General features: G+C 68.7%; 4 protein-coding genes across 4 annotated transcripts; 1 reads left to right on the top strand and 3 right to left on the bottom strand.

Moving 5' to 3' along the window:
* Window positions 1-14: 14 nt before the first annotated feature.
* Window positions 15-780, bottom strand: FA09DRAFT_331103 (hypothetical protein). The gene has a single exon (XM_025742871.1). It carries the CDS (start codon window positions 541-543, stop codon window positions 211-213), a length of 333 nt encoding a protein of 110 aa, XP_025596888.1. The 5' UTR covers window positions 544-780; the 3' UTR covers window positions 15-210.
* A 266-nt stretch (window positions 781-1,046) lies between these two features.
* On the top strand, window positions 1,047-2,535 carry FA09DRAFT_331102 (hypothetical protein). Its single transcript, XM_025742870.1, has 2 exons — window positions 1,047-1,437; window positions 1,859-2,535. Exons 1-2 carry the CDS (start codon window positions 1,081-1,083, stop codon window positions 2,129-2,131), a joined length of 630 nt encoding a protein of 209 aa, XP_025596887.1. The 5' UTR covers window positions 1,047-1,080; the 3' UTR covers window positions 2,132-2,535.
* Window positions 2,536-2,551: 16 nt separating this feature from the next.
* On the bottom strand, window positions 2,552-4,726 carry FA09DRAFT_346596 (hypothetical protein). Its single transcript, XM_025744760.1, has 5 exons — window positions 4,312-4,726; window positions 4,053-4,123; window positions 3,984-3,997; window positions 3,374-3,929; window positions 2,552-3,291 (listed from the first exon to the last, which is right to left on the bottom strand). The coding sequence occupies exons 1-5, from the start codon at window positions 4,711-4,713 to the stop codon at window positions 2,670-2,672; spliced, it is 1,665 nt and encodes a 554-aa protein (XP_025596886.1). The 5' UTR covers window positions 4,714-4,726; the 3' UTR covers window positions 2,552-2,669.
* Window positions 4,727-5,750: 1,024 nt separating this feature from the next.
* FA09DRAFT_339977 (hypothetical protein) lies at window positions 5,751-9,835 on the bottom strand (the record flags this gene model as incomplete). Its single annotated transcript, XM_025744273.1, has 7 exons — window positions 5,751-6,338; window positions 6,419-8,458; window positions 8,530-8,733; window positions 8,788-9,156; window positions 9,236-9,589; window positions 9,645-9,703; window positions 9,763-9,835. 7 exons carry the CDS (start codon window positions 9,833-9,835, stop codon window positions 5,751-5,753), a joined length of 3,687 nt encoding a protein of 1,228 aa, XP_025596885.1.
* Between the last annotated feature and the right edge of the window lie 58 nt (window positions 9,836-9,893).

Here is a 9,893-nt window from a genome sequence, read left to right as displayed (position 1 = left end):
CCCCCCCCCCCCCAGAGCGAAGGTGGCAGCGTTTGTTCGAGCAAAGTAGCAAGCATAGGCTTTCGTCCTGGACCGGCGTTGGCGGCGCACCTCCATGTTCCGAGCCGCGGTCTCCTCCGCCGCACCCCCCTTCCCATTGCCCTTGCTCCTCGCTGCGGCCTTGCGCCGCCCACTCCTCCTTTCTCTGCCGCCCCCCCCTATGCTCTTTAGTTACTCACTGGCATCCTCAATCGCCAGGCCATGCTGTTCCAGCTTGAGCTCGCACGCCGCGCGGTTGCTCCACAGCGTGGCGACGCCCTCATCGAGCGCAATGCCCTCGCCATACTTGGTTTTCGCCGCCTCGTACTCCTGGCGCAGAAACAGCGCGTTGCCGGCATCCTTGAGCGCCAGCGCCGCGGCGCGCCGCTCGGGCGCGGGCAGGGAGAGCGTGGCCGGCGAGGGCGAAGGAGGCAGATCGGCGGACGTGGCGGACGACTGTGTGGCGCTGCCGCTGCTGCTGAGCGCCGAGGAGGAGGAGGAGTCGGGCGAGGAGGGCGCAGACATGGTGGCGAATTGTCTAGCAGGGTGGTGTGGTGGAGAAGAGAGAAGCAGTGTTGCTCTTGCGCTCTCGATCGACAGTGAAGCGCCTGCCGCTTCTGCAGGGCCCGCGGCGCCGCCGGCGCCCGCGTGAGAACTTTCTTCTCGCCCGCGCCATTGAAATCTCCGGCCTCAGGCTCAGCCTCTGCACAGGCAGCAGTCGCGCCCTCTTCTCGCCTGCCGCTTGAGCAGCCAATATACGAGCACATCGAAAAGTGAAGGGAAGCCTTTGCCCTGGCAGCGCATCGTGGCGTGCGCTGCGCGAAGGCAATGGAGTGGGGTGACTAGACTGACTGAGCAAGGCCCCGGTCTCGCCGTCGCGGCCGCCCTTGGCACGTGACGTGCTCCACCAAGTTGACGCCGGAGCGTCCGTGCGCGCGCGGCGCGCCGCGGCGCGGCCGTGGCGAAGCTCGACTTCTCCTTCTCCCGATTGGTCACTCGTTCATCCTCCAGCTTGGCCCACAACTGCCCACCACCTCCAGCCAGCCAGCCAGCACCAGCAACATGTCCTACGTCCTCTCCCCCTCCGCGCACTCCACGCTCCTCGCACACGTCGCCGCGCACCCACACGCCTCCGTCTGCGGCCTTCTCCTCTCCTCCCTCTCCTCCTCCTCCTCCTCTTCCTCTTCGGCGCCCGTGCACATCTCCCGCGCCCTGCCCCTCACGCACACCCACTCCGCCCTCTCGCCCACGCTCGAGGCGGGCCTGGCGCTGGCGCAGGCGCACGCGAGCGAGGAGAAGTGCAGCGTGGTGGGCGTGTACGTGGCGCATGCCAACGTGGCGAGCTCGCACGTGGACCCGAGGACGGCACGGCTGGCGCGCAGCGCGTGCGGAGAGGGCAGCGAGGCGCTGGTGCTTGTGGTGAGTGACAGATGTTGCGATGCGGGAAGAGAGAGAGAGAGAGAGAGCGCCTCGGCGAGTAGAGATGAGAGCAAATGAAGAGGGCATGGGGGAAGCTCCGAAGCTGCAGCGCCCGACGGTACCTTCGTCATGCTCGCGTTCTAGAAGCGCAGCCCGACAGTCATATGCTTCATGCGGGGGCTTGGTACGCCTTGGCAAGAGAAAGAGAGAGAGAGAGAGTGAGAGAGAGAGAGAGAGGGGGGGAATCTACAAAGTCTGCCGCTCTCGAGCAACTCAGATGCAGACAGCTAGTGCTGCCCCCAGCGCGGCTCAGCTGAATCGTGCCACGCTCCGCTGTCTCCCCCGCCTTCTTACGCCGACGTCGAGAGAGGCGACTTAGTTGCTGACTTGCTCTCTCTTTGGCCCCCCCTTTCTTCCGCAGCTCGACGCCTCGGCTCTCCCTTCGCCCCGCGCGCTGCGCGCCTTCTTGCTCCCCGCTTCCGCCGGCGCCAGCAGCAGCAGCGCAGCAGCAGCAGCAGCACAGGCACAGGCCCTGCCCGCCAGTGCGCTCGACGCAGGCGACGAGGCGCGCATGCAGCAGCTGCTGCTGCGCATCCGCGCGGGCGAGAGAGTGCGCGACTGGGACGGTGAGTTTCTTCTTCGGCTCGAGGACCGCGAGGGAAGTGTGATGTGGAACGCCAGCAAAAGAGGATGAGAGTGCGGGGGCTAGAGAAGGAGACAGCTTGGGCGGCCGGCTCCGATTAGGGGGCCCGAAATGCGCCCTTGGAGTTCGGGTGTGCATGGCGGAGGGCAAGCTCAGCTACGCCCCAGCGCTCTCCAGTCGCGCGCGCATCACGCGCGCTTCTCGTAGCGTCTCTCATTTCTCTCTTGCCTCTTATCTCTCTCCCCCATTCTCGAACGTGTGGGGCTTTCGCCCGCGCATACTGGTGCTGACCTTGCGGCCCCCCCCTTGCCGCCGCCGCCGCCGCCGCCGCGCAGACCACCTCGAGGACACGGCGTATGACTGGCTGGCGCCCGACGCTGGCGTGCCTGTGGCATAGGGGCGCGCCGCGCGCGCGAGAGAGCGCAGGGCGAGCGAAAGCAGAGAGAGAGGGGAGACTGGGACCGATTCGAGGGGGGGGGGGGGCAAAAGCGTGGCGGAGGAGACGAGACGGGGGGTATCAGCTCATGATGATTAGACTCCATCCGTGTTGTGAGAGACAAGGCTCGGCTAGGCTGGCCGGCCGGCTCTTTCAATCATCCCACGCGCCCAGCGTCTTCCACGCGCCCATGCCGCCTGCATACGCACGCTCCACAAAGTCGCTGCGGCGCGTCGCCAGGCGGCCCCATGTGCTCTGGCCCCGCTGGTGGATGCGCACGCGGATGCGCTCCTCTCCCGTGCTTCCGCGCAGGCGCGGCGGACTCGCCGGCTCGGCGCAGTGCAGCGGACAGCAGGCGCCGGCGGGCAGGGCGCGCCAGAGATGCGGCGCGTCGGCGCCGAGCAGCACGAGGCTCGTGACGAGGCCCTCGAGGATGGAAATGTCGTCGAGATGCGTGCCCGCAAACTCGGCCAGCACGGCCGACTTGAGGCCCGCGCAGCTCGAGAGGTGCGTCAGGCTGTGCGCGAGATTGGGCGGCGCTAGAGGCGCCGCGTCGTCGTCGTCGGCGGCGGCGGCAGTGTCTGCGGCGTCGCCGGGCGCGTCGTCGTCGAAGGGCGAGGCAGGGGCGCCGCCGCGTGTGCGCCGCGAGAAGGGAGGCAGCGCAAGGAGCAGCGTGGCGTGGGGCGAGGAGATGCGCAGGCGCACCAGAGGCAGCCGATGCAGTGTCGAGAGCAGCGTGAGGACGCGCGGCACGTACGTCGTCACTGGCACGAATCTGAGACCACATGCGCATCAGCATCTCGCAGACGCCCCAGCAGTTCGCTGAGAGACGAGAAAGGGACAAGCAGAACACTCACAGATCCAGCTCCCTGCATCTCCGCCAGAACTTCAGGCGCGGCCAGTTGCGATCCTCGACGTGCGGGCCGCCCACACAGAGACTGATGCTCTGCGGCGCACAGCCCCAGCTCTCGCGCGTCGCCTGTGCGCGCTGGTGCGGCACCTTGAGGTCCTCGAGCGGCTCGGCGGGCAGGTGGGCGCGATGCCGATGCGCCGCCTGCGCATCCGACGCCAGCTCGTCGAGCAGCCACTTTGGCGGCACGGCGCGCGCGCGCTCGCGCGCCGCGGCGGCCGCTTGCCGAGCTCGCAGCGCCTCGTCTGGCGCCGCCGCCGCCGCAAGCTCGGTGCCCTGCCCTTGCGCAGAGCGCTCCTCGCCTTGCTCTTCGCCCTCAGAGGAGAAGGAGGAGGAAGAGTCGGAAGTGTCGTCGTCGGAGAAGTGCAGCCCCTCGCCCCACGCCCACGACGGCTGCAGGCGCGGAATGGCGGAGCGCTTGCCGTTTGCTTGCCGAGGACGCGGGCGGTGCACTTGGGAGTGGTCGCGCAGCAGACAGCGCGACTCGGCGTGCCAGAGAGAGACTGCGGAGTGTGTGTCAGCGAGGCGAGAGAGGGAGAGTGCAGGGGGACACAAACGATGGGTGATGTGCCTAGGAAAGAGGGTGTCAGTGAGAGTAGAGAAGTGAGGGAGAGGACAGGACGCACCGCCCGAGATAGTGCAGCAAGCGGAGGAACTCAGTCTCCCAGCCGCTCGACGCTGCGGTGAGACGCGACACCTGTGAGTGCAAACAGAGCGAGAAGGAGGTCGGATTGAGGAGAAGAGAGAGGAAGGGAGAGGAGAGAAGAGAGAGGAGAGGAGAGAGGGGAGAAAAGAGAGAGAATGGAAGAGAGAGAGAGGTGAGCGAGAAACAGAACGACGCCGGTGCCCCTGCATGCCTCCTGCCCCCTAGCACGGCCCACTCACGTCGTCGAGCCCCGAGAAGAGGGCGCGTGTATATCCCGCACAGACAAACGGCGGCTCGGCGGCGCGTATGCGGCCGTACCAGCGGCGAAAGTCGCGCACGTGTCTTGGCAGCACGAGCGTCTCGTAGCGCACGCGCAGCGCCCAGTGGCGCATGAGGCGCGACGTGCAGGCGAGCGCGGCGAGCGTGCGGTGCGCCAGCGGGTCGTTGGCGAGCGAGGCGGGCGCGAGGAAGGAGACGATGTGCGAGAGGAGTTCTGGTGGGAGACGCGGCAGAGAGGCGACGCCGCAGCTGGCGCTGTCTTGCCGCGGCACGAGGGCGCCGGCGTGCGCCTGGGCGTCGGCAGCGGCGTCGCGCTCGGCGCCGCGGCTGCCGCTGCGCGCAGGCCGCTCTGCTTGCGCCATGGGCGCGTGCGACGGGAGAGGCGGCAGGAGCGAGCGTGCGAGGTGATGGTGGAGAGGCAGGCACGAGCCACGGTGCGCGTGCTGGTGTGGAGGTTGCCCCAGCGCGCATCAGCGGCTGACTAAGCATCGCCGCGCGCGCCAGCACAGGTGCAAAGCGCGCGCGCGCGCGGCCTGGCGCAGAACTGCAAAGCGCGCTGCCTCGCTCCTCGCTCCTCTTGCTTCCTCACCACCTCCTCTGTTCTCGTGAGTACCCTTGCCGCATCCGCACGGCGCACCGCGCGTCTCTTCTCTCTCTCTCCTCTCGAGAGGGCAGTAGCAAGTAGCGCGCGCGCCGCACCGCAGCCAACACACAGTGATGAGAGTTATGAGTAATTTGCGTCTGATAAGCCTCGCGTGCTACCTAAGGACCGGCCCGCCAGCTGTGTCTGGCGCGTGGGGCGGGACGATGACTAAACAATCTGACATTGGTTGCGCATGCGGCGACGCTGCTGCTGCGGCGGCGTGGCGGAGAGATGGGAGAGATGGAGAGATGGCGGAGTGTGTGGTACACAGGAAGCGCTGACGCCCTTCTTCTCCCTCCTTTGCCTCGCCCCCTCTAGACCCGCGACGCCTCGACGTGGGCCTGCCGATGCGTCTCTCTTGCAAATGCACACACATGGACCCTTCCTTCTCTGTCTCGCAGCCTGCATGCAAAGCCCTCTCTCCTGTGTTACCGCAGCAGCAGCGCGGTGGCACGCGCAGGAGAGAGAGAGAGAGAGGGAGAGAGAGGCGCACGCGCGTCTGGCAAACTGAGGCGTGCCTTCGCCAAAGAGGCGTGGACACATGAGCTGCCTTGGCTGGGGTGTGTGTGTGTCGTGTATCTGGATCGGCGCATTCATTGCGACGTACAAGGCCTCCCTCTGTGGTCCAGGCACGCTGCGGCAGTCGAGCTTTGCGCGAGGTGAGAATGCGCGGGCGGGGCAGACGATAGCAATTGATCCTGCCCTCTCCGTTTCCCACATCGGCCCCTATGCCACCATCTTGCCTGCCCGCCCACCCTACGTGCTCTTGGAGATGTAGTACGTCAGCAGGTCGCGCTGGCTCTCCTCGAGCGGCGCGAGGATGCGGAAGAGCGTCGGCGTGTCGTGCATGCGCGCATGCGCCGCCACGATGACCTGCGTCGCCGCGAGGCGCAGCTCGACGGCGGGCGCGCCGAACGCGGCCGTGATGAGCAGCTTGGCGCGCGGCAGCTCCTCCTCGACGAGCTCGGGCGGCAGGCGCAGCAGCAGGCGCCCGAGGGAGCGCAGGCCCAGCGTGTAGACGCGCACGCGCGCCGCCTCCTCTGCGGCGCTCGGCGCACTGCCGTTGCCATTCGTGGCCGCCGCGGCGGCGGCGCGGCGCTTGCCCAGCGCCGCATCGAGCGCGGCCATGAGGGTGCCGAGGCCCAGGATCGGCTCGGTCCGTGCCGTCCACGCATCGACGAGCGCCTCGCAGGCGCTCTGCGTGGCGCGCTCGCGCCGCCGGCGGCGCAGCTGCAAGAGCAGCGCCAGCAGCGCCGCCTCCCTGTTCGTCGCCGCGAGCAGCGCGTGCTGGTGCGAGATGAGGCGCTGCAGCACGACGAGCGCGGCGGCGTGCAGCTCTTCGCTCTGTGGGCGCAACAGGCGCAAAACGATGTGGGTCAGCTGCCCCTGCTGCAGTCGTGCACTTGGCTGCGGTCTCCACTCACCCGGGGTTCTGCCTCGAGTTGCCTGAGCAGCGCGTCCCACAGCTTATCAAACAGTCCTCCTTCAAGCCAAGCACCGATGGCTCTCTCCTTGCCTGCCTCCTCCTCCGCTCTCAGTGCCTCTTTCGCCTCTCGCGCCTCCAGTCTCGTCGAGTACAGGCCCGGCGTCAGCTCCTCCTCCGCCTCCGTCGAGCTGCTCGCGAGCGGCACGGGAAAGTCGGCGCTGAGCTTGGCGAGGCGCCGGAAGATGCGCAGATCGGCCTGGCCGGAGGCGAGGGCGGCGACCCACTCGGCGGCCTCCGGACGCGCCTTGATCGGCGACGAAGAGGCAGAGGGCTCGGCGCCGCCGTTCTCGAGACGCGCGGCCCGCTTGTTGAACCAACTGGCGCCGCCCGCTGCGCCGCCTGGCGCCAGCGGCTTCGCGCCCGGCGTGCCGGGCGGCTCGGCACCAGCGGAGGAGCCAGGCACCGGAGCGCCAGTGCCGCTCGCAGCTGGCGTGTCGAGTGGCGGCAGGGTCGAGGCACTCGGCACAGCTGCAGCAGCAGCGATGGGGCTCGCAGGCTCATCGAGCCGATGCTGCATCTGCCGCGCCTCGTCTGCCGCCGCCGCAGCGTGTCGACGCGCCTGTTCTGCACTCACTGCCTGTCTGCGCGCAAACGCCGACGTCGAGCCCGTGCGCGGGCCAGGGGCGATGGGGCTACTACTAAACGCCATCAGATCCAGCGAGACATCGTCGTCGAGCGCAGCGGGCAGCTCCGTCGTCTCGTCTGCGTCTTGCTGCGCGGCGGCGCGCAGACGCGTGGGGCGCGAGACACTGGAGGCGGAGCTGGAGGACGTCGAAGCTGTCCTTGTGCGCGTCGAGGAAGGCGGAGGCAACGAGGCGCCAGGCGCGACGCCGCCGCGCAGACGAGCGGCAGAGCCATGCGAGGGCGGCGTGGAGGAAGAGGAGGCGCTCGGCGCTCGACTGCGCGAAGCTGCGGTGGCGGCAGCGACGCCAGTGGGCGTGCTGCTGCTCGGCGCAGGATCGCTGCCCAGCCGAGGCGTCGCTTGCTGCGACGAAGACGAGCTGGCGGAGCGCGCGTGTCCCCTTCGCGTCGTCGGAGCAGGAATGCCAGTCGGACTGCTGTCCAGCAAGGACAGCGGCCGCTCTCGTGGCGTCGAAGGCGCACGTGCCGCAGCTCGAGTGGCGGCGACGCGAGCGTAGGCTTCTTCTTCTGCAGCTGCCTGGTCTGCCTTTGCCTCAGCGGCAGCTTGCGCCTCCTCATCGGCAGGCGCCTCTCCCTCTTGCTGCGCCTGCGCCTCGGCCTCGGCTTGCGCCGCCTCTTCCGCCTCGCGCCGCTCGCGCGCCAGCCGCTCCGAGGCGGCGCGCTTGGCGGCGAGAATGGCGCTCGACGGCCCACCCGGCCGACGCGCCGGTGGCACCGCTGCAATGGAAGCCGAGCGAGCTTTGGCCGGCACGCCTGGGGTGCCGGCGGCCGCGGGGCTACCGACAGTGCTTGAGGGAGCAGTGGCGGGTCCGCCAGCCTCCGCAAGCGCAGCTGCGACCTGTTTCTTCGTCGAGGCGTCGAGCGTCTCGAGCAGTCGCTCCGCCTCGCCGGGCCAGACGCGCTGGAAGTGAAAGAAGGCATCGCGGGCCTTGGCGCGCACGTCCTTGTTCTGGTCCGGCAGGGCGCGCTTGAGCGCCCTGTCGAGAATGTCGAGGCCGTTGTGCGCCTCGAGCGCATGCCTGCGCTGCGCGCCGTGCGTCTCGATGAGGGTGCACAGATGCGTGCACATCCAGATGCGCGTCGCGACCGTCTTTTCCTGCAGATGCGCCCAGAGCAAGTCGAGGAATTTGTGCCGGTACGCGAGGCTGCGCAGCAGGCACGCGACGGCTTGCTGCGAGGCAGTGGCGACGAGCTTCTTGGTGAAGCCGGCCATCTTGAGGAGAGAGGTGAGGAAGAGATCGGCAACGGACTCGGGCAGCTCGTCGCCTAGCTGCTGTGCTAGCTCGCCGATGAGCGCCAGACTGTGCATTGCCAGCGTGGTGCGCAGAGTCGAGGCCTGCAGATGGACGCCCCACGTGAGCTCTCCTCTCTCTCACCCACAAGCAGGACACAGTCAGCACCACTCACGCCCTTGACGATGCCCTCTCCCAGCCCCTTCACCTCCCTCCCGATCGCCTCGCCCAGCTTGCCCTCCGCGCCCGGCGCACGCAGTATGCCGCGCAGCTTCACAATGGCCGCCTCGCGCGCCGCCCAGTTGTGCTCCGACTCGCGGCCCTCGAAGCACGCGTGCAGCGGCGCGAGGGTGCGTTCGAGATCTTGGCGCGAGGCAATCTGCACAAAGGAGTGAGATCAAGCGGGAGAGCGGGGAGAGCAGGGCACACTCACATGCACAATGGGCACATCTTCGGCCGCGGCAGCAGTCATGACGGGCGTTGGCACCGCTCCGGGCGGCGCACTCGCATGCACCGCCGCCTGTCTCGGGGCGATGCGCGCCTCCTCCGTCTCGCTCTCCATGGCAAACACACTCGCAAGCAGCGCATCGGCCGTCTGTTTGCGCGTGCCCTTCTTTTCCAGCTCGCGCTTGAGATCTGCCTTTGCGCCGCCGCTGGCGGGCCCGAAGAGCGCGAGCAGGGTGGAGCGTGCGGCTTCGCGCACGGGCCCGTCGGCGTCGGAGAGGAGGTCGACTAGGGGTGAAAGCAACGGACGCAAGGGCAGCTTGTGCGCTGCGCGTAGACTAGGGAGATGCAGCGTGACCTGAAGAGGGACAAGGCATGAGCCGTCTCTCTCTCTCCCGCCTCACCCTGCTGAGCGCAGCCAGCGCGCAGCCCCTCACCTGCTCTCGGACGCGCGGACTCTTGCCCTGCAGGCCCACCTCCCTCAGCAGTCTCTCCAGGCTCGCCGCCGCATTTTCGCCGCGCTGCACGCCCGCCGCGCCCATCTTCCCCATCGCAGCAGCCACGACGGCGTCGAGGGCGCCGCGCGCCGCGACGCGCACGCGCTCCTTTGCGTCGCCGAGGCGCTCCAGCACGGGCGGCAGCCACGTGGCGACGGCGCGTGCGAGGTGCGCGGCGCTGTCCATCGCCTCGAGCAGCGAGGCGAGCGAGGCGAGCGCAGGCACGAAGAGCGAAGGATGCGAATGCCGCAGCGCCTTGTGCACGGGCTCGACGAGCGCCAGCGCATCGGGCGGCTGCTCGCGCAGGCGTCAGCAGAGCCGCACACGGTCATGGAGGCGCGAGACGCACCGGCCCCGCATCGAGCGCCACGCCGAGCGAAGAGAGCGCCGAGGCGCGCCGCTCGACATCTAGACGTGGCGCGCGTCAGCAGGGCGAAGAGACAAGGGGGGATCAGCAGTCGACGCACCGGCGCCGCCGTCGAGCGTGGCGAGCAGCGTGTCGATGCGCGCGGCATGCGCATCCTGTGCGTCTGCATCCATGACGGGCGCTCGCGTGCGTGGAGGAGATGAGCGCGCGGGCGTGGGTGTGGAGAAGCAA

The sequence above is a fragment of the Tilletiopsis washingtonensis genome, assembly GCF_003144115.1.
Source record: "Tilletiopsis washingtonensis strain MCA 4186 unplaced genomic scaffold FA09scaffold_16, whole genome shotgun sequence".
Taxonomy (NCBI): Eukaryota; Fungi; Basidiomycota; class Exobasidiomycetes; order Entylomatales; genus Tilletiopsis; species Tilletiopsis washingtonensis.
This window is presented reverse-complemented; position numbering and strand designations above follow the sequence as displayed.